The 27054-nt window shown below is 41.8% G+C and overlaps 1 protein-coding gene across 3 annotated transcripts in view; it reads left to right on the plus strand.

The window, feature by feature from the left end:
* Positions 1-27054, plus strand: part of TRIQK (triple QxxK/R motif containing) — an 82378-nt gene that overhangs the window by 15581 nt on the left and 39743 nt on the right. For 2 of the 3 annotated variants that reach the window (XM_066579020.1, XM_066579021.1), the window contains one exon: positions 12038-12106. In XM_066579020.1, coding sequence (XP_066435117.1) covers positions 12046-12106 — 61 coding nt within the window. In that variant the 5' untranslated portion in view covers positions 12038-12045. Of the gene's footprint in view, positions 1-5637; positions 5702-12037; positions 12107-27054 lie in introns of those variants that run through there. The other variant, XM_066579019.1, reaches the window with a different exon arrangement.

Raw genomic sequence — 27054 nt, forward strand, 5'->3', positions numbered from 1 at the left:
CTCCAGGGCTGTTGAAATTCATCATGCCCAATCCTCATTACCCCAACCTGTATCTTGAGTCGGTTGGAAGGCCCCCATCCCCATTTTTTGTCGGTGGGTCCCTTTGACGTTAATGCAATGGGCAGCAGAGAAGAATGTTGCGACATGGTAAAACACTACGTATCTCAATCCACATCTTGAGCTGCATTGAAGAAGTTGCCACATAAACCCTGGATGAGACATATAGGAATCCTCTCTGCAACTTTTTAGCATCATGTAAGTTCTGTAATATGGTAGCCTTCCCTACTCAGCGCTATATGCACCTTCTACCGCAAACCTCAACTCTGCAGCGGTTTTGCGACAAGTTACGGTCCAGGGGGACATCTGATTTAAATTGCTGCATTGTCAAAAATGTTGCATTTCACGTTAGGCAAATGGATACTGTCGGTGAGTGCTGTGAGTTCAGCTACTATTATCCTTAGCTGTAGTGGCCAGAACTAGCACAGCTCCATACACTCTGCAGTGGGCTGGAATGGTACTGCAAGCTCAGTCCCATTCACTGATCTTACCACTGGTAAGCTAACTCTAGTTTAGTAAGCTTATACTCAAGGTCTAACAGATCTTAATGTTTAAGGTTCCTATTGTTCATGAAGAAGAGGTCGTCGGAGATCTCGCTGGTTAGACACAATCATGGCAGACACTTTCATGACTATTTGCCAAGCTGTACTTGATAGATGAAAATGTCAAGAGTTGATCCATAGTGTGACCCACAGTCGGCAACGACTGACGGGTTAATCATTATCATTCGGAAAATAGAATCCTTTGTTGTGGAGATCTTGATGATTTATAAATGTTGGTACCAAACCAACGCATTTCACAGTAAATCCAGTTATTGCACATCGTTCTGGAATACAATTGTTACAATTTCGGTTCTATCATTGTACCTACCTTGACGAAGAATAGTTCTAAATTCCTCTAAAAGAGGTGGATGAGACGGCACTTACATAAACACTACTTTTCATGGTATGTCTTAGATCCATTCGCTAACACACGTATTCCCATCATACTGAGCCTGACACAGGACAGCGTTCTTTATATGCCTGGATAGTGGGATTACGTTTTGGAAAAGGAGCTAATGACTAAAGCGTGTTTCTACTGCAACACCCATAACGACTTTTAAGCATATTTTGAAAGTGATTACAAATATCTTAACTGAGGATATGTCTTGATAACCTCGACATCCTCCTCCATGCTGCTGACACAGTGGAAGGATATTGTTAAGGAAAATAACACAACTATACATAGTAGCATAGTCTGTTAGGCTGAAAGAAGACCTCATCCATCCAGTTCAGCCTATTTCCCCCCCCCCCCCAATGTTTATCCAGAAGAAGGGCAAAAAAACCCTATCGGGTAGAAGCCAATTTTGTTCATTTTTACGGAAACCAATTCCTTCCCGACTCTAATCTACCAATCACAATAATCCCAGGACCCTTCTGAAGTAATCCGTGACTAGAACATGTAATATTGTATTGCTCAAGAAAGGTGTCCAGTCCCCTCTTGAACTCTCTTAGTAAGTTCACCATCACCATGCCCTCAGGCAGAGGGTTTCATAGTCTCACTGCTCTTACAGTAAAGAACCCCCTTCTATGTTGGTTTAGAAACCTTCTTTCCTCTAGATTTTATAGTCAGTCCTGGTTATAAACAGATGAAGGGAGAGATCTCTGTATTGTCCCCTGATATAGTTATACATAGTTATTAGGTCGCCCCTCTGCCGTCTTTATTTTTTTTTTAAATATTCCTAATTTTGATCATCTGGTTATTGTAGTCCACCCATTCCATGTAAATGACATGACGGAATAAGGGGCCTCCCCATGGCTTGGTATATTGAGAAACTATTGAGGAATTATATCTGTTGTCGTAACTCAAACAGTTAGGGGCCGTTCAAACAAGCGCATTTTGGTCGTGTAAATACGCTGCTTATTTACGTGACTGAAAATCGCTATGCCTGCATGTTTTACCCTCTCCAGTGGGTTTTTGTGGATGCACATACGGTTCGTATTTTCGTATTTCACGTGATCGAACCTCGCATTATAAAAAATATGCTCATGTTAACCCTTTCTAATCCACTGTCTGACCTGTGAAGACGTTATGATTTAAGGCTGTACAGCTCCAATGTTGAAAGACGTCCGTCGGGGTTCTCTTACTGTATATTGCCAGCCTCTCTGCTGTCGGAGCCTATCCAACGTGTCACCTCATGCAGTACTGGCTTTAACCAGCAGATAGCATCGTTTTAACACGGCAGAAAGAGTGAGCACCCTAGGAAAACCAGGATATAAATTGGGTTGTAAAGGGTTAATGCACCTAGTTAAACCAATGGGTTCTACTGACTGTATTATGTTTGCAAAGATTGCGTTTAATACGCTGCGCAAATACGCTCCTGTGAACAAGCCCTTAGTAAGTAGACCTATAGTTTTAGAACCTGCTGGTAGCAGCTTATACCCGGTTTCCCCCCCTAATAAAACAGGGTCTTTATATTTTTGCGCCAAAAGATTTTACTTTTTTACATGTATAGCTGCCTGGACACTATTCACATTGACTTTTTTATTAACTGTAACTAGGGCTTAATTTTGGAGTAGGGCTTATACTTCAAGCATCCTCAATCCTACAAAATCATTCTACATCCTCAATCCTGAAAAATCACGTTAGGGATTATTTTCAGGGTAGGTCATATTTTCTGAGAAGTGTAACATTGGACCGCATAGACCCTATTAGACTAGTGTAGCTGCTCTGGGATTTGGAGTCCAACCCAAGCCCTGTCTGAGAGCTTTGGACTGTGGTGTAGGGAAAAATTCAGATCACTGCCCAAAATGTAGCCTCCAACAGATGTGGACCGTTCATAAAATCAAAGTTCAGTAAAGTGTAGTCTTTTAGTTTCTATATGATGAAGATTTTTTTTATAAACCTCTGCATACAAAATAACCCCCCCCCCCGCCCCACATAGCAAAAGAAATTCAGAACTTTTTAAGCCAGAACTGTTAAGAAAGGCCTGTGATTTTCCAGAAATGACAAGTATCATGAATAATCACTTCACTTACCGTTAAATAAGCCATATTGTCTATGAATACCTAACTGCTGAGAAAAAGCAATCAGCGGAGCATCGGGGCTGTCAGCCGCACATTTACCGTAAGGTGTAAAGTGTAATATGTGGGAGGGCTTTTTCCATAAATTGAAGCTCCATCTATTCCCTGTGATCATTCTCCACCATCTGATTGCTGGCTTACTTATAGACATTTATAGTTGTGGCAAGAGAATATGTGGCTGCACCTTCAGATTATTAGTTTTCACTTTTTCCGTTACACCCGTTGCTAACATACATGAAATGAAGCGTATCTCTTTATGTTCTCTATAGGCACCATATTATAGTAGTCCAATGTATCATAGTCAAGGGGCGTTCATTGGGGCGCTACGTAAATTTGTTAAACCTCTTAGGTTTTAAAGCTGGCTTAAACTTAGGCAAGGTACGGGCTACCCATTCTCAAATCTTGTTTATCATGGGCGTTGCTAGGATGTTACAAGATCTGGGGTAGAAGCTGCAAGGCATATGTCACTCCACCCCCCCCCCCCCCAAACAGGAAACCTTTATATACATATGTAATTACAATATAACATGGTCACCGCTATACCAGGAGCAGATGTTGCCAGCAACAGTAATTAATTATCCACATACCACTAGACAAGGCCAAAATAATACCGCCACTAATACTGAGATTCATAGAAGGGGGCTCCCTCTGTCGGTCAATCAGCGTCCCACAACCCCTATGGGTTCCTATAGAAGCGGTCACATGAGAGAATGTTGGGCATGCTGAATCGGCTTGCTTAACAGATAGGACATACGAGTGCAAACTCACATATCTGCTCTGAGGTGCGCACAATGATAGGACATGTCCTATTGCTGCTGCATGCTTTCCATAGGCTCCTATGGGTGCTGGAAAGCACGCACCTCGAATCGTGTGAACGAGCTACTTCACGTAGCATTAAGTAGCCCGTTCACGCAATCTTTACAGCACTATAGCCACGATCTTTTCTAGCGGCTATAGTGCGCGAAAACCGCGCTCATCTGATCGAGCCCTTAAGGCTCTGTACAGACTGCTTTTGAGATGGGAAAAGCATACCTGAGTTTTCAGATGACTTTCATAATAAGCTTCCGTGTGTGTGAGGAAGAACACTCTTTCTGGCCATTATGTAACTTGAATGCTATATTTTTTCCATCTGCCAGGCATGTATCTGATCTTCCATCCTCTCCGACCTGGTGGGAGGAGTTGCTGCTGTAACACATCTATGTTCTACTAACTGTACATACAGAACTGCAGAGATCGTGGTTTCTGTTTGTTGTTCGCGCACACAGATCTCATCATGTAAGAGTGAATAGAAATCTTCAGTAGGGTACTGGTGTAATAATGGCAGCAGATATCTCAGCATTAGCTCCAGCATTCGTGTCTATGTCTGGAGAATGACTGCTCCTCCAGCTCTATGATCCTAATGTCAGAATGCAGTCATGAGAGCAGACAGTGGACTGCAAGCCAGGGAGACAATGTTTTTGTGCTTAAAAATCCCTCTAAATTGCTGTTTTATGTAAATAACGTACCTGGCAGTCTTGCTAATTATCACACTGGCTATCCTATAAGCACAGGTTCTTTGAAAACTTAGTTTCCATTTAAAATTAGCAACACGTTTCGGATGCACGTACATTTTTGGTGTAAAAAAAGTCACACATTTTTGCGTAAGCGGGTATTTGAGCAAAAATTTGACTTTCCCTTTTTGTGTCTGCCCTCACTTTTTGAAAAGTGGGCAGGGTTTGCCAGAAGGGGTGTGGCCTCCCCAGACTGACAGATTTGCATATAATTTACGTTCAGAACTGGCGTAAACTGTACCATAAATGTATGCCAGATCGGACCTAGTGTACATTTCTCAGATGGCGCACAGAGGAGCTGGATGCGGTGAATACGTGAAGAGGTGCGCGCTGCTTCATGTATTCTGCGCACATGCTCCCAGGGAAATTGTAATAAGTCCGGCACAGAAAATGCCCGGCTTAATAAATGTTCCCTATAGTCTCTCACTTATTTCTTTAGTCTGAAGGGCCCATATGTATTAAATTCAAGTTGACCAATCCCACTAAGATCAATGTGTGGTGGCAGATAGCAAGGGAAAGAGGGATCAGGCAGTTGGATTTCAACATGCCTGATCCTTTGTTCTCATGGGGAATAAGCCCCCACCAGAGAGGTGTCTGTCAGCGACTTGTTACCCTCTCCCTATTGAGAACACACACACACTTGGCCGAGCCCGACGTATATGGGGGGCACGGGAGGAAGGGCTGTCGGCCAGCACCTAAGGTGTATGGCCGCCCCTATTTCCCCAGTAGTCTGCTGTAGTCCATTGCTCTGACGCATTGTTTTAGTAAGCTACTATTACTCTCCATGGAAGGGATAGCACTTCTGGCTTGCACAGTGTCTTTCTTGATTTGTCCGGCTTTCTGTCATATTGCTCTGGAGGACTCAGCTGTTGGTAAATTTTGAGGTTTGTCACCTTTTAACCTCGTGACCTTAGATTCCAATTGATTGCGGAATTTTAAAAGAAATTGAACACTAAAGGCGTAAAACTATGTTGAAAATGAGAAGCAAAATGAAAATGCTGATCTTCAACCTGGGCCCCGAGATGCCGGCGCGTCCGGTCTCCATGGTGCATAAGGGCATTGATTTCTGCCATTGGATAAAACCCCCTTCTTGATTTATTACCTGTTTTTAAATCTGCCACTACTGTGTTTTGTATCTTCTTGTTTTTCATATTTAGCTTACACTTTTATATTAATTTTTGTGCTAAGTACAACCCTTGCACCATATGTCGGGGTGCGGTCTAAAGCACTAAGGGCTCATGTCCACGGGCTTTTTTCTTTACAGTGCATTACACGTGCGATGCATAGCCACGTAATACGCTGTGAGTGAAGGCAATGGACTTTCATTGATCCATGCACATGATCGTGTAGATATGCTCAAGAAATAGATCGCAGCATGCTCTATACCTTGGAACAACATGCAGCGTGTCTAAAACGCATAGTAAGGTGGTGCCAAGCATGTCGGGCAGTTTTCTGGTGAAGTTTGCGCCAGACAGCTGTTGGGTTTTCTACGGACCCCCAATGATTCAGAGAATTGGAGTCCCATCGGTCACCGTATGAATGAAGCGTATGTGTCAATCCAATGCTCTACTGCTTCATTCCTGTCAGTAGAACCGCTTGAGATCAACAAGCGCCTAAACTAATAAGAAATGGAAAGCAATTCATTCCAGCAAACTTTTCTTCACGGTAAGCCTAGTATGCCAAACGCCAATCTTGAGAAGAGTGTGTCTCTGCGGTGTTCTTCGTGAAATGTAGTATACATTCTGACCTGTATGTGGTTAGGGCACAGAATTATAAATATTAAACCCTCTTTAAACAACATGGTTTCACCCCAATATCATTCTATTGAATGCTATGGCAATCGGAGCCATGGTTCATACAGCACGGAACTTGAAATCTGGGTGCGGAAAGTTGACATGTCTGTTCTTGATGCGCATTCACTAGGGTCAAATCCATGTGCGAATCTGCGGTGGAGCTCTGAGACAACGCTTGACCAGAACTAGATTCGGATAGTATGTATCTCCGGACAACTCCTTATCTCATCTCTAAACCCAACAATCGCAGGATGTACGGTGCGGGATGTTAAAGGGAAACTGACCTCACCATAAACTGTTGCGGGGCTTAAAGTAAAGAGAACGGCGATGCATGCCCACCGGGCGCCGTGTTCCGTCGCTTTGTGTGCATACATCTCTATGGGAGGTGTGTGTGCAGAAAGAGTCAAGCTGCTGCCACAGGGACACCGCGCTAGAACGGGGTGTAGATGAAGCCTCTCCAATGGATGCCAGGTTCCCTCACCTTTGAGCCCCATCCGTCGGATATCCGCCACCCATAGGCTCCCAGGATTAAAAAAAAAAAAAAAAAAAGGCGAAAGGTAATACATTTTTGCATTGGATGATGCAAGATTGTGTTAAATTGGAATTGTGACAAATTGTATAACAGCGCAATTCAAGAAACCTTTGGGATGGACGCTGTATGATGATATCTGCGGTTATAAATTGCCAGAAATATCGCTCATTTCCAGCCAATTTCTGCCTGTTTTATATTCTTTCCTCGCACTTTTGTCTGGGTCCCACAGTTCAGGCTGCTCATTTTCCGCCATTCCTGTGTACCCGCCGTAGAGTGACTTATTATTATTCAGTCGACATTTATTTTCTAGTCAAATTGTTCATTTGACAAGGAATCAAAGGCGGCACAAATAATAAAAGATGTGTTTTTAATTCCAGCCGTCACATATGTTCACAGCAGGACTGGTAGGACTGTAAAACAAAGTCTTCATTCCAGGAACGCAAAGCCAACAGTCGCTCATTGCCATTGAGGAGTATTAAAATAGACACATTTGGCAAGTGGCATTATCAGGCAATACTCCTTACTAATAAGTCAATTTAAACATTTTAGAAAGGTTATTGCGGCATAATGTAAGTGGAAAGTTCAACATGATTGACGACAGCAGATCTCGTGCCGTAACAGAGGACCCGGCTAGATTAATACAACATTTATCTTTAATTCATGACTTCTGTCTCATTTCCTCCTCCTACAGTAGTCGGCTGCTGATATTAACATAGAAGAACATCTGATTCCTGGGGAATACTGAATATATATATTACAGTAACACTCTCTATTATAGTGTTACTTCGGCTCTGTTCGTACTTAATTACTACGTACTGAATTGGGGTATACATTTAACAGACCCCAGTATGCATAATTGGGTGTCATACACTTTGACCCACGTGGAAAAAAAGAACGTGTAAACCATTTGGTATACAGGATTTTCTTGTGTTGTCCTATTTATTGGAAATAGTAGCTGACTTATCTCGAGAAAAAAGGTATACTGTCTGGAAATGCACCAGAGACGAAGGGGGGGGGGGGGAGGATTTCATCATATTTGAACCAAAATTTGGTGTTAAAAAGTCACTGTCTTGGTGAAAGTGACAGTTTGCACGAAAAATGGTGAATATTTTTATTTTTTAAAAATTTTTTTTGTTTTTCAGTTTTGTGCCAGCCTCGAGACTTTTTGAAAAGTCAGGCTTGATGGCAGGAGGCGCGGCTGCCGCAGCCTGTCACATGTCCTGTCATTTATGCAGGAAAACGGGTATAAATTATAGCTGATATCACTCCAGCTGGTAGTCGGCATACCTTTTTCTTTTTCCAGTGCAAGGGCGGCCCAAGATTTAAAGATGTGTGCCAATTGTATTAAGCACATTTTCTGACAACCAGGCTGCATATCAAGACTGGACATTAGCCCCTCTTTTTTGGCATATGTTGGGCCAAGATTGTTCTCCAGAATTTAATTTTTACTGCAACGTTTTATAACTAATATAAATCGAAATTAGTCACTTCACCCTAGGGGTGGGCGATCTAGCCAAAAATTCAAATATCATTTTTTTATTTTTTTTTTTCACCTTGATTGATTTTCTCTTTTTCTCTTTTTTGTTTTTGTTGCTAGAAATACCATGACCTTTTTTCACATAAATCAGCAGAATTGGGATAAATTGAATTTATTTGATTTAATTGCCCGATCCTACCCCACCCTCATGACACTTAATGGGTGGGTTATTACTGTTGATGCGATTTGTATTCAGAACTAGGTGTTAGAAAATAATGGACTCCCATTTGTACTTGTTTAACATTTTCTATTTTTGTATACTTTTATTGGGTCCCTTAAAATTGGAAAAAAAATGTAAGTAAATTGACGCGCAGCTTCCATTTTCTTCAACATTTACACAGCGCTGATTAGTTTTGATAATTAGCTGTTAGTGAGCGGATATACTGCATTTTCAGTACATCGGTATTTGGTTACACGCTTTTGATATTTACTTACATAAAGAAGGTAAACGGCCCGTAGAAGTACATATACTTGGCACGGAGACAATATTTCTAATATTCTGTATAGAACCAGACTGCAGGCTATAGGATGGGATGGGTACAAATATAAAGATGACCCCAATGCACGGGAAGTGATCGCTGAATTGTCATTGCTTCATATATACTCATTGACATGTTAGCCAGACCACTCATGTAGTTAGTATGTACCTAACATTGTATTCTGAAGACTGAGAACAGAGTATAAAATGCAATACATTCTAGTGTAATAATAGTAGAATATCCTAATAACATACAATTAAAAGCCTCACCATTCAGAATCTATTGTTACATATTACGAAGAGAAACGAAACAAAAAAGAAAAAAAATTATGCAACTTTTTGCCTGCGATGTTTCATCCCGTATTGGAACTTGCATCCATCCGTTCTAGCCAAAGGATTAATAAGTCATAAACAGCCTCTCAGCCTAATCCATATCCTGGCGTAAGTGTCGGTGACAAGCGTCCTCCTCGGGGAAGCACAAGTTCTTTCTGAGGTTAGGTGATGAGCCACGTTCCCCCCAAGGATGGGCATTGTGAAAACAATCTTGATTTTGTATATGCTAATCTCCATCTCTCCATCTATCATAGCACACTCCAAAGTGCGGCTGATCTTTTATGCAAATAGCTGGCTTATTAGGCATTGTGACTGTATGTGCTAATGTCTCGGTTGGAATCTTGGGGGATTTTTTTTTTTTTTTTTTTTTTTTTTTTTTTATCCAACCGTCAAAGCTGTAAAAATGAATGATGATTACTACATAGCTTTGAAGAACAAAGAAAAGTCACAGCATTTTATCGGTGTCAGATGTCTCAGATCCTGACAGCATGATGGTTACCAATGAACACGACTGCTGATTTTGGGTTAAGTAGCAGATATACATTTATATGGAAAAAAAAAAAAAATAATAAAAAGAAATACTGTCATCACCCACTTGGAAACGTTTTATTGGCAGGACTGAAATTATAGTCTAAGATTCTTTCAGTAGCGACATTTTGTAATAAATGGTTATCAGGCAATGCCAGTGGCAGCTAATGGGATTATTCAGCAGGCTACATGAGCAATCGTCTGAGCTTAGAAGACGTACTCCGATCCTTCTTATTTAACCTCGCGCTACGCAGTGTCTTAGAATTAGAGTCACTGTTCATCTAATGGTATTATAAAATCCAGGTAGTTCCCTTAAAATATTTAATCATAAAGAAAAAAGTGAAATATTGGGGCATTGTGAACGCGGTTATTATTATTAGTTAACATGACTGCAGCAGTATAGGTTATATACAGAACTGGTAAAATATACAGAATGAGATCGGGAATAGTAATAAAATCTAGAATGGGTGCAGAATGTCTGCTCTGTAAAGAATGCATGAATCAATCAATCAGCGCCTCATATTAAACAAGGTATATACCTTAGAAAAAAACAAGTGGATGGGAACTCGCCTGGTGCTCAGTGGAATTCTCTCGATAGAGAAACCACTGGCACCCAGTATCCACGGTAGCCTTGTATACCAACCTGGGTTCTTGATCCAGCCCTTTGGAGAGTCGTCCTGGGGTTGCAGCCTCTAAACGGGCTGTAGATTCCAATGAAGTGCAGTCTATATGTAAAAATCCTTCACACGAGCGTAAGTAATTTTGGTCCATGAAGCGCTGCGGAATAAGTTGGCGCTATACAAATAAAGATTATTATTATATTATGATAAACTCGCCATTTTCACTGCATGTGCATTTTTGGTGCATATGCGCACTTTTCAGACATGCAAAAAAAACCCAAAAAACACAAAGCCCAATTAATGTCATCTTTTTTCGACTGTCTCCTGGCAACGTGTGAAAAAACGCAGTGAATATGTAGCATCCGTTTTCACTGTGTCTTTACACTCCCATAGACTTTCATGGGTGATTTTTTTTTTTTTTTTTTTTGGGCCATGATACGGACCAAAATAGGACCTGCTGTAATTTATTTTATTTTTTTGTTGTTTTTACGTGTTTTAAAATATGTGCAGAAAAATGCACGTCTAAATACACTAATTTAACTCAATGGGCTCTCATTCATTCAGTTAAATTATGGACTGAATGCAGACAGAACACCTGCTTGTGTGGATGGGCCCCCCTTATAGTTGTGTGGACGGCCGGTGACGCACCACTGGATTTCAACCATGTTTGTGTCCTGACCTGATCGCCGCTCCGAGCAGGGTAGGAATCCTTCGATTTCTGGAGTTGGGGCCAGCTACCCTGCAGTCAGATTAGCGCACAACTCCTTATAGAATACGGGAGAGCGCCGCTGCTCTACCGTTGTTTATGAAAGTAAGCACTGCTTGTCGATGAGATCTACTTGCTGATAAAGCCCATGGTGATTGTGTCTGCAACATTATTGTAACGCACTGCATCCAACATTTGAATATAAATGTTGCAGCTGCTTATCAGCCATGTCAAAATTAATATTTTTCACACACTGTAAACTAGAAAAAAATGGCGCTTTTTTTAAAAAATTCCACACCTGTTCATGGGTTACGTCTGCAATTGTAACTTAAAGGTGTTGTCCTACTTGTAGCTGTTTTGCGGAAGGAAGCAGACAGCTCCATTGGTTGTGCGGTGGCTAGGGCTGGTACTGCAGCTCAGTCCTATTTAAGTGACTAGGATCACTAGTATCAACTTAAGCCACTGCACAATGTACGGAGCTGTCTGCTTCCTGCAGCAAAACAGCTACAAGTGGGACCACACCTTTAAGTCAATTGAATGGGGATGAAGCGCAACACAACACTATTTTTTGAATGAAAGCAGCCATCTTTTTCCTATACACCCCCTATAGGTATTAGTGGTGTACGTGGCTCTAGATCTCCTCTGAGTCCTCGGCTGCCCTCTACAAGGGGCGGGCTCGTAAGCTTTCAGGTCTTATCTCTTACAATCGCTCTTATTTGATCTGTGGTAACACATTATAGATCTTGGCACCGCATTATGCTCTATGCTGAAAGCAGATGCCAATGTCTGGTTATTCGCTACTTTGTGTTCACTCACTAGACTTTTTTCCTCTTTGTTACAGTGAGAAAAATGGGCCGAAAGGATGCTTCAGCAACAAAAGTGCCAGTTGATCAATATCGTAAGCAAATAGGTAAGTCCTTTCAGATCACTGCTTTATTGTTACCGTGTTTGATGTCGAGATGAGACGCCTTTTTTACGACTTTGATAACCCAAATATGTAATAATTAATATTCTTTAGACTGCACTGTGTTTATTACCTAGAAGGACAAGAAGTGATAAGACCCTCCTGAAATAAGCAGACCTATCACTGTATGGAATCAATTAGCATCCCTATGGAAATACGACTATTCTTCACCATATTGTTAGTTAAGGATTGCACTTTTTCCTACCTCAGCTTATGGGAGCTGTTTATTGTTCCATACATGAAAGAAGCCTGTGAAAGTTCACCTCCGGGAAATCAAATACATTATGCAGTAATTTTTTTTTATTCACAGTATATGACCTGCAGTCTTGCCTAAACCTTCAAACAATTCTCTGAAAAAAAGAGATTTTTTTTTTTCTTTCTGCACACTCTTCAGAATTTCTAACTAGATAGGAGCCACAGAAACTATTACTAAACTGAAAGTAGGAAAAAATGCATGACAAAATTGGAAATATTAAATTGGTGAGATGATATTATTATTTTTATTTTTTTTATAACTCTGATATTGTCATAGGGGTTTTTTTCGGACGCCAATATTAATCATTAGGATAGGTCACCAGTCGGCTATTTAAAGAGACCGTGACACACTAGTGAATGCCTACGTTTCTTCTCAGACCAATGACGTTATGTTCTTTTGTCACGTGGCTTGCCAGGAACTCTGTTTCATTCAATTGAATGGAATTGAGCTGCTATACCAGGCACCAGCACTATGAAATGCACAGTGCTGTGCATGGTATGCAGTGAAGAGGCCCAGCGCTTTCCTGAGCATTGTGGCCTCTTTAAACAGCTGATCAACTTGGGTCTCAAGCTGCAGACCCCAATAAGAAATGGATAACCTGTACTAAATATAGGTCAATAATATTGGGAGTTCTGTAAAACCATTTTAATATCGCTTTATTTTCTTCGTTTATTTGAAGGTGTTATTTAAAAAATATATATATAATGTAGAAGTATTACATGAGATTACTTTTTCTTGTACTTGTTAGCCCAGCCTTACAGAAATTGCCTCTTTTTTACAGCTGCCTATAAGCCCCTTCATTATAAGAGGTAAAGCAGTGCTGTAATCGCTCACAGTCTTCACACACTTCAAACTAAGACACTTCCTTGCTGTTCTAATGTTCACTGCGTTATTTGCTGCCCAGTATGTGAAACGCTATCCTCCCTGAGACAGGAAGGGAAGTGGGGAGAGCATGGATCAGGGAATAGGTATTTCACTTAGACACTAAATTAGGAAGCACGTATTTGATGCAATTAAAGTGGATAGCATTAGCTATACACTAGTGAATTAGAAGATAGAGCAGTAGCCAGTAAAGGCCCATTTACATGCAAGGATTATCGCTTAAAATGCGTTCAATGGCATATGAACGTTAATTGTTGCGTGTAACTGCTCCCATCGTTTACTCTTCGTCTGAACGATGATTTTAAGGTGAGCTTAAAATCCATCGTTTAGTCGGAGGGAAGATAACACAGACCACATGCTGTGTTCTGCACAGGATTTGGAGATTACATTGTATTCTTCCGACAGCCCGTGCGAGATCAATGGAGCTGTGTGCAGAGCTCAGACTACATGCTGTGCTCTGCAAACAGCTCCCAGAGACCCTTTTACTCGCAAGTGAAGCTAATAGTGTTAATGGACATTAGTGTCTATTAACTTTATGCAAAATGATCGCTAAAACTGTCAATCTTTCATGGTTTGAAAGATTGTCTTTGCGTGTAAATGGGCCATTACTCTGTTCCTTTTTCTTAGAGATTGTATTTTTCTAGTTTGTGGCAGTGGGCATGTTACAAAGGCAACAAAAGGAAGTGCTGCCTTATTGGTCACTTTTGAATTATCCTCAAACTAATAGTAAATTGTCACCGATCATCCAACTATTTAACATGTTGACAAAAATTCTACTTTCACTAATTTCCCATACTAGAGCATTGTAGCTTCTGTAGGGATTGTCAAAAATGGCGTCTGGATGGAACATTATACAAAAACATGAACTTTCTTTACTGAAACAGAGAACAAAGTGCAAGATTTGGTCTCCACTTCAGCAGGTTTCTGTTCGCTTATGGCCTTTGTGCCGGACAGAATAGTGTGGTTAACTCCGCTACACCGGTACAAATGCCAGAGACTATCAGAACACTAGTCAGGAGACCTCTGTGGGCTCCATTTGAGGAATGAAAGTCTATGGTTTTGTTAAGGGTTGCAACTGAATCTGGTTTTCAGGGATCCAAACAAAACCCCACATGGACGCTAGAAGACTGTGAATGGGCCCTAATTTCCAAGAAGGTAATTGAAAGTGATAACCCAATTTCCGTAGTGGGGGGAAAAAAAAGAACAATGCCAATATTGTTGCACTAAAGACAAATCTAATTACCAAAATTATGATTTAACTTCTGAATTACTAAGACAATGACCAGTTCTAGACTCCGGACGGAAATCATGTATGAATTGGAATAGTGAAAGACGAGGGGTGGGGTGGCTGCCCAAAAGGAAAGTATTCATAAAAAGGAGAAATACAAAGACTCCGATTCCGTTCAGCTATTTATTACACTACTATTTTCAACCATTTTTACTCACTGGGGGTCCATAACTACTGAGATTAGCCGGCTTTGTCCTGCTGCTGCCATACTTGATTTATACGTGTATTTTCAAAGTAAAGGGTTTTCAGATTCTAAATGTCATCCTGCTTTAAGGGGCCGTTCACATGCAGCTGACAGATGTTCTATTAGAGTGAATAGGAGGTAAAACACCTGATGACTTCCATGGCTTTTGAGAAATGCAGCATGCCCTGTTCATGGGTTGGGCCTTTTTGTACAACTTCAATGGAGTCTAGAGATTAGTTTGTTGCACTGGGTGTATAATGTGTCCTTAGATGTACACCCAAAATCCACAACACTTTACGGCACAATGCAAATAAATAGCATTTTATAAAACCCCACTGATCTTATGGTTTGCTTTATCACATGTTCATAAAAATACAGTGCATCACAAAAATGTTTCCATTTTTGGATACAACCTGTTTTCTGTTCACCACTTGGAGTGAGGTGGGTAACCATCAGCAAACAAACACAGCACTACATGGGGACAAAATGTAGCTACTAGCTAAATGGACCCGTCATGACAGGAGGCAGAGTTGGTCAGACAGCTAGATAGATTAGCTAAAAAGAATCATGAAGACTAGTGATGAGCGAGCATACTCGCTAAGGGCAATTGCTCGATCGAGCATTGCCCTTAGCGAGTACCTGCCCGCTCGGAAGCAAAGGTTCGGCTGCCGGCGGCGGGCAGGGAGCTGTGGGGGAGAGCGGTGAGGAACGGAGGGGAGATTTCTCTCTCCCTCTCTCCCCCCCGCTCCCCCCTGCTGACTGCCGCAACTCACCGCTCCCCCGCGCCGGCTCCCGAATCTTTTCTCCTGAGCGGGCGGGTACTCGATAAGGACAATGCTCGATCGAGTAATTGTCCTTAGCGAGTATGCTCGCTCATCTCTAGTGAAGACCAAATCCAAAGTGTTACATGATAACAGTTTAAACAACAAACTGCAAGCAATATTTATTGATCAGTAAAGGTTTTAAACCAAAAATGGTGAAAGCTGCAGGTGGAAGTATGTTACATGAGGTCTCAGGTGGGCAAACTGATTGCTTGTAGTCGGAGTACGGCGCTACGGGACATGTTGGTGCTATATAAATGTTGAAACCATTTGTAACATGGAGTGAGACCGGCCAGGACTTTCTGAGAGAACAGATATGGAAGGATAGTAGAACGTAGAGGTGGTTTACAAAGAAGTCCAGCAACCATGTAAATAGCAGACAGGGTCACTTTCTGATAAGGGGCTGCCAAGCTGCAAACAAATGGCAAAGTGACCTGAGATATTGGTTGTGAATTTGCTGATTTAGCTTTTTTCCAGTCTTGTGCAACCATATACAGCTGCCAACTCAGATGTGCAGTGCTGATAAATCCGGACGTACCGCTGTGGCTTTGACTTACTGCCTCGTTCAGACGAGCGCTTTTTTTTTCTTGCGTGCAAAAAGATCGCATCTTTTAGAACCCATGGCTTCCTATTGAAGCATTCACTTGAACGAATTTTAGACGCGCAAAATACTCGAACCTGCAAAAGATGGGACATGCATGGCTACAATGCCCGCATCTAAGGTGCCTGCTGCGTGAAAAGACAGGACCTGACCTATCTTTGGTGCGAGCTGCACAGGAGCTCCTATTGACTCCTATGGGAGCTGGATTAACACTCAGCACGCACCACGGATCATGTGAACAAGCAAATTATGCGCGAATGTAGGTAGTGCCTTTAGCTTCATTTACGCGATTTTTCCACACATGAGCGGCAGTCTTTTTGTGTGGCTATTTGTGCGTGAAAAAAAAACGCTCGTCTGAACAAGGCCTAATATAGGCAAACGCGCGTGAGGCTCTCTATACATCTTGGTGTACATTTGGCGCATACATCAGGGACGCCTCCCTATCTATGTGCTGAATGTACCTTTTTATTCCAGCAAACCACGCATTCCAATCGGTTTATAGAAGGGTTATACTGACATATAGCTGCTTGGCAGATGCCAAAAAGTCACATCTCTGTGGACCAGTTTAGGAATCTGATTGTGGTGAAGGCATAACCTGAGATTCATACTACTGCATATTGCATTATATAATGGGGATTATTTCTAAGAATGGTTACAGAAAATGTTTGTCTTGTGTGGCGCAGAGTGTTAAGCCCTCGCTCACGACCTGAAGGTTGTGCGTTCAATCCCTGCATGTTTCAGTTGGCCGGCTCAAGGTTGACTCAGCCTTCTATCCTTCCAAGCTTGCTGGGGGGTAATAAATAAATTACCTGAAAGCAGAATAAGTTGGCGCTATACAAATAACAAGTCGGTATTAGTGTATCTTGACGCCACCAGGAAACGCCCCTATCCCGATAGGGCCAAGAGACGAAGGTTGTTGCTGCACAGTGTTCATTGATGACAGGCTGCCCTTCTGCCTTCAATGTTACCGGTGTAAGCTGCCAGTATTCACATGTAATACTGTACGCCTAAGATGGGAAGTAATCGTAAGCCTAAGGCAGCAGGGCAGCCAGTCATCAATGCAGACGCTGCAGCAATCACTGTGAGCGGAGCGGCCGGCGCCTCAGAGTTCAGTAGCGGCAGCCGGAGTAGTGGCCTTCTGCTCACCGCCATGTTGCTGATGCCCGCGCATGTGTTCCGCCAGCGGTACGGGCCAGAGGCTAAGTGCTGTGAGGGCTGATCCACCCCCTCAACGCTGACAAAGTAGCCACTGTTCACGCATCTGCTGCTCTGCTGGCCGGCCGGCCGGCCCTTCACTGCTTTGTCACGCCAGCCACTGCAGCCTCTCCCGCTCACCGTTGCCAAACTTGCTGCTGGCCCACTAACCATGAATCCATGACAGCCAGGCGGCCGACTGCCGCCTCCTCTCTTCTACGTCCCGCCTGCAATCCCAGATTCATGGTTAGTGGGCTTGCAGGACAAGCACATAAGCAGCCAATCACTGACAGGGGGCGTCACCCCCCTGTCAATCTTGACTCCACCAGGACTTCCTAGTGGCATCAAGATACACTAATACCTAACAAGTCATTGTTTGTAAAACACCGCACATCTACATGCTTTAGATTTCACATGTCTTCATAGCTTTTTTGCATTTGTGGATTCTGCTTCTATTACATCATGGATTTGCAGCAGTAAATTTCCTTAGACATAGACCTACCCATAGTTATGGGTGTTGCAGCCATGCATCATATTTAAAAGGTTTTATACTGTTACTTAACCTCTTAGTTGATGGCCAATGTAAGCAGATAACAGAGGCAGGGGGCTCTATCTGTGATCCATCTGCACCCCACAGTGCAATTGCAAAATACCAATGGGTTCCATGGGCAGCTGGAAGTAAGACGAAGGCCTCTGTCTACCATGTAACTTACTCTATTAGACCTCAGCCCCGACGCAGCTTAATAGACTTCTGTCATAGGCTTAGTAGAACGCACTACATAAGTAATACAGTGTACTGTCCTAGTGATTAAATCATCGCATCTTAAAGCCCCCTTCAGGGGCGAAAAATTTGCATCAAGAAAAGTTTAATAAACTTCAATTAAAATAAAATGAAATCCAATTTAAAAAAAATACATATTTTTAAATAGATAAAATTCCCCCAAAATTCTTAGAAAAACACACAAGTATTACAGCGTTCATAATGACCTGAACAATTAAAACCTTTTATTTATCACGCATGATGAATGCCATAAAAATCATTTTTAAAAATGCCAGAATTTCTATTTTTGTTTTGTTCACGTTCAAAAAAACACAATAAAAACCAATCCAAATACCTCAAAATAGTACCAATAAAAACTGCATCTCTTCCTGCAGAAAGCCAGACCTGCCAGAGCTCCGCTGCAGGAACAGAAGTGTTACAGGTATTAGAATGCAGCGATGCAGGGACTATTCTTCTTTAAAAATGTGTTTTCATTGTGCAAAAGTAGTACAAGATGAGAAACCTCCATAAACTCCGTATTGCAGGAATCTTACTGATCCAGAAACAAAGTTACTAAATGGTGAACCCCGTGAAAACAAAACCCCAGGACAATGCTGACAGTTCTGGGGTGTTCTTACATCTCTCCCCCCAAAAATGTAATACAACACATTATATGTACCATGGAGTGGTTCTAATAAAACTTACAACTCCTCCCCAAGAAAACAATACGTCAACAAGTTATGACTTAAAGGGGTTGTCTCGAGGAAGCAGTGAATTTTTTTTTTTTTGCCCAGTCCCCCTAATTAAGCATACATTACTAAGCCCCCCTGTAAATGACTTTTCTAGCTGGTTTGTACTTACAGTTCCAGCGTTTCAGCAACTTATAAAAACTTTCCCAAGATGGCCGCCGGCTTTTTTCCCGTCGCTTGCTGTAGCCCGACGTGCGCGCTCCCGAGACGCTACCAGCTGTGTCTCCCTGACAACCAGACGCCCCGCAGCCGCCGACTGGACCCACCGCAGCCGCCGACCACGGCACACAGTCACCCACCGCCAGGCAGCAGGTAACCGGCGCTAGACCCCTGACAACAGACGAAGGCCCCCCCGGCAGAGCGGCAAAACCTATGACAAGCTCTTACTTATGATTGTCTTTATAAAGCTGCAGTTATAAAAGTTTGTGTTGCTGAATTGCAGCATTTATGTCCTGTGGTATACGAAGGGTTAACCTGATTCAGCATTATTACTACAAATTGACTTCTCTAATAGAGCTTACTATATAATTCGGCTCCCTGTTATTATTGCCGGGTCATTTCCCCTCTCGTAGCCACCACGTGATCGGCGCAGATCAAACATAACCACTAGAGATAAGCGAGCGTACTCGCTAAGGCAAACTACTCGAGCGAGTAGTGCCTTATGCGAGTACCTGCCCGCTCGTCTCTAAAGATTCGGGTGCCGGTGGGGAGCGGGGGAGAGATCTCTCGCTCACTCTCTCCCCCCCGCTCCTCCCTGCTCACTCCCGCAACTCACAGCTCTCCTTTGCTGGCAGCCGAATCTTTAGAGATGAGCGGGCAGGTACTCGCATAAGGCACTACTCGCTCGAGTAATTTGCCTTAGCGAGTACGCTCGCCCATCTCTAACAGCCACCAATAACCCCTCAACACCCACTGTAGGTCATTAAAGGAGCTTGCATTTGCCGGCAGCTATTCCTTCTGTCCCTCCATACAGATGCTTGGCTCAGGTGGGTGGGGGACTTTCTAAATGGGGGAAGGGGAATAAACTCCTGCCAGACACAAAATGCAACATGGCCCAAATATAAGCCCTTGTACAATCAGCGGAAAAGTAAAGAGTTACAACTTCCCAAATGCAGAGATGACAAAAACTGTGTGCCAAATACGGAAACGTGTTTGTCATTTAGGGGTTAATGTAACTTAAGCATCCAATATACTGTGTTGGCATCCTCACCAGAACATTTGATGTCTTTTTTCCAGTAATTGTTCTAAGGATCCTTTGTTTCCCAGATTGCAGTGAAAACCTCCTTAATTCAATAGTTTCCTATAATCTAACACCATGCTAATCTGTCAAGTATGAAAAACCTCATTAAGTTGTGGTTACCACCGTACAGCGTGCTTCTGCAGACCGCATTACTGCTGGATATCATTAATTACTAGAAGACTGTATATTCATTACACGTGTTGTGTTTTTTTTTTTTTACAATTAATGAAAATACATGGATTTCATGAATTTTGTATGTGTGTGTAAGAACATACTGGTTAAAGTCTTCATTAACATCCATATTGAGTTGAGCAGTCCGCCTGATCCCAACCATATGTGCAGCAGTTAGTACTGTTCTAGAACACGAAGCCTCTTTCCACATATCAGGGCTGTATACTAGTATACGCTTCACTAGACCTTGGGGCTCGTTCAGACAAGCGCTGTTTTCGCACACTGTAGCCACGAGAAAAGATCATGGCTATAGTGCTGTAAAGATCGCGTGAACGGGCGACTTCGCATGAATGAATAATTGCCGCGACCAAGTCCTGATCTTAACCCCTTAGTGACCGCTGATACACCTTTTGACAGCCTGTATCGGCGGTCTATGTATGAAGAGAGATCGCAAGATGATCTCTCTTCATACAACACAGGCACCAGCTGTTTCTTACAGCCAACACCCCGCAGCACCTGCAGCCACGTAGCCGATTGGAGCGGTTAACCCTTTAAATGTCACCACCAATTTTGACAGCATTTAAATCCCCCGACTGATGTTCAGGGGTCTCATAAGGCCCCTCCCCCGCAATGTGATCGCAGGGAGCTGTGCGGATGTCATGGCAGCTGAGGGCCTTCTGAAAGGCTCCAGGGCTGTCATGGCAGAATGCCTTATAAAGCCATGCCCGTGTGGTGGCTTGATAGACTGCCTGCCCAATAGCAGTATGATGAAATGCTATGGGATTTCATCATATTGCTGAAGTGATCAAAGCATCACTATTTGTTGTCTGGGGACTAAGAAAAAAAGTAAAAAAAAGATCAATTCAGTTTTACTAATTATTAAACGTAAATAAGAAAAAAAAACCTTTTGCCATATTTATAATAAAAGAATCTAAATAATAAAACAAAAATACATATTTACTATCGGTGCATCTAAAAAAGTCCGATTTATCAAAGTAATGCATTGTTTACCGCGCACGGTGAACGTCGTCCGAAAAAAGCAATGCACTTTTTTTGTTTCTGTCTCCAAGAAGAAAGCGATCAAAAAGCTGAATATATTCCAGAATGGTACCAACGTAAACTACAGGACCAGCAAAAAACGAGGCCTTACGCAACTATGTCGATGGAAAAATAAAAAGCTATTGTGCTCAGAAGATGTGATCAGAAAATAATTTTAAAAAATGTAATATCTTTGGAAAAAAATACAAGTAGTGCTGCAGAAAAAAAATTGTGTGGTATCGTAGTAATCGTACTGACCCATAGAATAAAGTTATGACCTATTTCTTGTTAGAAACAAGACGCAACAAAAGATGGCAGAATATTTTTTTTTTTTACATTTCTCTCCACTTAGAATTCTTAAGTTTTTCAGTACATTATATAGTACATTAAATAGCACCACTGAAAAATACAACTCGTCCTGCAAAAAACAAGCCCTCATGGAGTTACATTAACAGATAAATAAAGGATTTATTGGAGATGGGGGAGGGTGGGGAGGAAAAACGAAAAGAAAAAAACAAAACTGGTCACTAAGGGGTTAATTCGCATTTTCCATGGCATTCACACAGGCTGCTGCTGTGTATCGGCAAAAAATAAGCAGAAGCGTGGAAAATCATCGATCGCTGTTAAATGATCTACCAATATTGGTTAAATAGAGCCAAGCGTTGTATGCCGTGCAACTCCCTTCCCCCCTCCTACTTTTTGCAGCTTCCATTGAAGTCTATGTGAGCTTGCGTAATTCAGCAGAAAATAAGACAAGACCCTATCTGTTAAGGCGGCAAATAAAATTGGCAACCAAAAACAGTTGCCAATGTGATTTTCCCCCCCCAGCATGTTTTTTCAACGCGGCAGCACTCAACACCTTAGAGAAAACTTAAAACTAGAGATACAGCCTGCAGAGGGGGAAAGTGGTGGGAAATTAATATAATATAATCTAATAATAACAATCAAAGCACCAACATATTCTGCAGCACTTTACTAATCTCTGCAGAGTTTGTTGTGTAGGCTGTTTGGCTCCTTACTTTTGCAGCTCATGCCAGCCATTTATACTAACTGACACTCCAGTTGACACATACTAAGGCTGGACTCGCATGTGAGTCACGTAAGGTTTTACCGCTGTGGAGCGGCCCCATTGAAAGCAATGGGAGAACTACACGACTCTCTGCCGTGGCTTTGACAGATGCGGCGGAGGTTCTATTCACCCCCGAAGTGATGCGGGGCTTTCACATTGTGGGGAGCGCGATATGGGGTTGTGATTCACGGCCCGATATCGCACTCGCTGGTGTGGCTAGGTTTAGAGTGCATTTAGGGTGCATTCACACAGGCAACTTTCACGTGTGATATCTGATTGATTACAATATGGTCAGATATCGCGCTTGTAAAGAACACATTAATTTAAATTTGTTTATTAACATGGGCAATTTTTCTCTCGAACAGACAGGACATGCTGTGATCTTTCTGTCTTGGACCATTTGTGGGGTGAATCTGTTTAAGAGTTTCTCATTAATTCCTATGGGAGCAAAACGAACACACACATTGCACTCATGGTGGGTATGGTCAGCCTGCCACGCATGAATATGCAGGACTAGTTCTGTGTCTGGCTGCTACTACTTAAATGCAAGTTTCTTCAAAACTACTGCACAGATACACACAGCAGACATATCAGTGTGACGGGCACTACTTAACGGTGCTCTCCATGAAAGCTACACAAAGATGGTACCAGTCTTGGTGAGAAGAACCTGGTTGTGCTCCAGTATTTCTCTAGGTGTCCATATCCATATCTGCCTGAGCTTTGTCTTTGTTTCGGTTCCCTGGGTGGAGATTCTGAGGGGTGAAGAATTTGATGGCCCCACACACCCATCTGTATTTTCAGAAGGCATACCCATAGGTTCACCGCACCCGGAAAACCCTTTGACAATTTTCAAAGTGAACCCATAAATAACATAAATGGATAATAAAGCAGCTGACATCCCGGTCTTTGAGGCTCCCACATTAGCGTTATTGTGTGTAATGCAATAATCCCTTTATTGGATACAAATGTATCCATGCTAATTTATTTTACATTGGATTTGGAAGAAAATGTGCTATCAGAAAATTGTATCAAACATGCTTTATATGAAATTTTTTTTTTTTTTAAAGAATTTTTGATTGTCATGATCTATATTTTTTAAAAAAGCCTAAAATCCTGCAATTTTCACTTTGACCACTAACCGTAATAATATAATAGTCTGACGCTTCCTATTCTTTAGAGAAAACTTTTCAGCAGTCATCTCATAGTCATCACAGGCAGAATTACAATCAGAGGTATCGCCTATGTAAAGATTACAAAAGATCCTCTATTCACAATAGTCACAGCTCACCTCCTCCCCTTCCCTGCACATTGACCTCTGCATAGGTTAAAGAGCATGCCCACAACACTCTCCCAAAGAAGGCAATGAGTCCCATTCTGCCCATTGTGTCTATAGCCCACCAGTTCTCATGTAAAGCATATCTAAATACTGTTAACTGCAGCTGAGGCATGATGACCGCCCTCCCCTCCATAGTAATGTACAAAAACAGAATAAAAAGCAGTTAGAACATAAAAACAGATTAGAAAATTCAATATGGTTCACTATTTGGTTTTAATTACTAACACAATTTATAGGTGATACATTCCCTTTAAGATAGAGAATCTGTAAAATTCTAGAATAACTTAATATTATGGATATCATCAGGACAGATTCCCTTTAAAGTAGCTCCTCCCTGATGACCATTCGGCTTTCAACTGAAGCTTTTGAGCCATTTTAGTCTGTTTATGGATAGAAATTGGAAAATAAAACGGGCACTTATCAGGGCCGCACAATTATTGTAATTTACTGTAATCCAGTATCATTTACACAAATCCACATTTCTGTATCTACAAATAAATAATAATTTTAGTCCATTTGTGGGCACTCAAGTACTCTTACACAGCGTTTCATTGTTTTTAATTGGAGCACAGCGCTAAACACAGCTCCTAATCCCATCAAATAGCTGCATCTCTTGTACTTAAATAATTTATACATATATGCTTACCCCTTACATCTATATCTTGTACTTGTCAGTTCTTTTTGCAGTGTAGAGTCCTGAGGATCTTTAACCCTTTGCAATCCAATTTTGGATTCAGGGTTTTCTAGGGGGCTTTCTCTCTCTGCCATTATATAATGGCGCCATCTGCTGGCTAGAGCCAGTACTGTGGTATGTGACATGCTGGAGAGGCCCCTGACAACAGAGCGGCCAGTAATCTACAGTAAGAATACCTTGCCGGACGTCTTCCAACATCGGAGCTGTACAGCCTTCAATCAGAATGTCTTTAGACGTCAGACAGTGGATTGGAAAGGGTTAATGTTTGCTATTTTCTATCAGCATTCTGACAGATCTAGTTAAAGACAGTAATTTACACGTAACAATTAGTGCTCAAAATTCATTCAATTTGAGCGATAATCGTGCAGTGTAAATGCAAAAAAATCGCTTACTATTCGTTCGCAAGGCAAGTCTTCTCATAGAAGGTGAAACGCTGAACGAAATGCCAGCAAGAACCCAGCCACAAAGTCTGTATGTTTAAACACTCTGCACGAGCGCTAATGACTTTAGCGATGACATCAGCGCTCGGGCAGTCATTTAGCTGGCTGTCGTCCCCTGTAAAAGGGCCATGAGCCTTTTAATCTATTTATGATGCTCAGGTCATCACTACACCTATGTAAACAATAACCGGTAAGAGACCACTGGACTATGGTGTTGCAGCAGTGGGGGGTTTAGCAGGTTAGTAAGTTTTTTTTTTTTTCTCTTTGGATTGTTTTTACTCTTGGAACTCCTTTTAACCTCTTATAGTTTTGACCAAGCTGTTTTCTGACTTGGAGTAAATTAGTTGTTAGTTTTGCCCAAGTTCATTATGTAGCTCTTATAAAGGCTGTAGCTCTAGTTAAATTGCAGCTAGAGATGCATTTCTGGTCTCCTTTTAAAGCCAATATTCTTTAACCTGCAGCTTCAACCGCATTGTAACTGATAGTAGAGCCGGTTGAAGCGAGAGCTGCATGTACTAAAGTTGCAGTTTTCATTTCGGCCTGTGTGAGGAGGGGGAAAGAGGGGGCCAGCAGCAAGGAGAAGACCACAAAGCGAGAACAATCTGTCTGTCTCCTTTCCAAGGAGAGGGGCAACATGGAAGCTATTACCTTCTCCCTCTTAATTGCTCTCTGGCTAAATGATGTTGGTCGTTTTTTGTTTTTTTTTTCTAGTAAGACAGTAAGCATTTGCTCATTGTTTTGTGTCCTACACCATATTACCAAAGATTGATTTAAAAAGAATAAAGTATGCATAATTGCTATCTCTGGATCCATAATGACCAATACTCTAAAATCAATCGTAAACGCTATACAAGAAAAACTAAAAAAACATTGCCATAATAGCTATATTCTGTTCATCTCCCCTCCCAAAAATAGGAAAAGTACTGAAAAAGTCACATGTACCCCCAAATGGTTTCAATGAAAACTACAAGTCCACCTGGAAAAATAAACGATGTGGATCTTGGAAATTGTCAACACTGAAATCATTTGGCAAAAATCCCTTAAAGTGCCCTATTCGTGCAAATGTAGCGAAACTTGACAAAAATGGTATAAATTTGGTATCATCATAATCCTAACAATCCGTAGAATACAGCGATCACACAGTGAACACTGTAAGAGATAATTCCCAGAAAGCATTGACAACACTGCAGGTTTTACCTAATAAGTTATTCAATACATCAAATGTACCCCAAAATGGTTCTTATAAAAACTACAACTCATCTCACAAAATACAAGGTCTCATACAGCTGCTGTACATTACATTAAAAAGGACTTCAAACATTTTTAACAGGCCTAACATGGTGTAAAGTTAAAAAAAAAAAAAAAAAAAGTTTACTCGCCTGCTCCAGTAGTTTCTGGTGTGGTTAGGAGGTGAAGGGTTCTCTTTAAGTTGCATGTTCCCTAAAATAAAAGGAAATCGCTGCAGAGGAAAAATGTCCTGCTACTCCGGTATAAGCCGAGGCACCTAATGCATCCCGATGAATGACATCACTGAATGGCTGTGATTGGCTGGCGCTTGATCCAATCACAGCGCTTACTTGCTGACGGCGGGGGAATTCAAAGCTGAGCGGAGAGATGACAGCGGGGAGAATTACAGAGCACCTTGCCGCATCGCCAGGGAGACCATCACGTCGGGGACACAGACGCCGGCTGGGAGGTGAGCATTGCATTTAAAAAAATTTTTTTTTTTTAACCTAGTCCATCACTCGAGTATAAGCCGAGGGGGGCTTTTGCAGCATAAAAAAATGCTGAAAAGTCTGCTTCTACTCTAGTATACGGTAATCCATAACAACCAATCATCGCAGCTTTTCTTGTTGCTTTTTACCCTTTGGAAGATGAATGTAGCATCCTGATTGGTTACTCTCACCAGCTGAACCACTCTTATATCTTTCCACCGGTCTAGATACTGTGGGACAACCACTAATTACTGCAGTGCCCATAGGGGGTTCTCACCCAACTTTACACAGATCCTCTTTTGAGCGACTATGGATGCTGAAGCCTTCTTTTCCCCTGACACACATCTGTATGAACTCCTCCATACTCTCTTCACATAGAATTATAATTGCACACATTTCATTTAAAGTTTAAGGAAATTAAAGATTTACTGGCACATAAAAGCCCAGCAGAAAGGG

Source organism: Eleutherodactylus coqui, chromosome 9 (assembly GCF_035609145.1).
Source record: "Eleutherodactylus coqui strain aEleCoq1 chromosome 9, aEleCoq1.hap1, whole genome shotgun sequence".
NCBI lineage: Eukaryota > Metazoa > Chordata > Amphibia > Anura > Eleutherodactylidae > Eleutherodactylus > Eleutherodactylus coqui.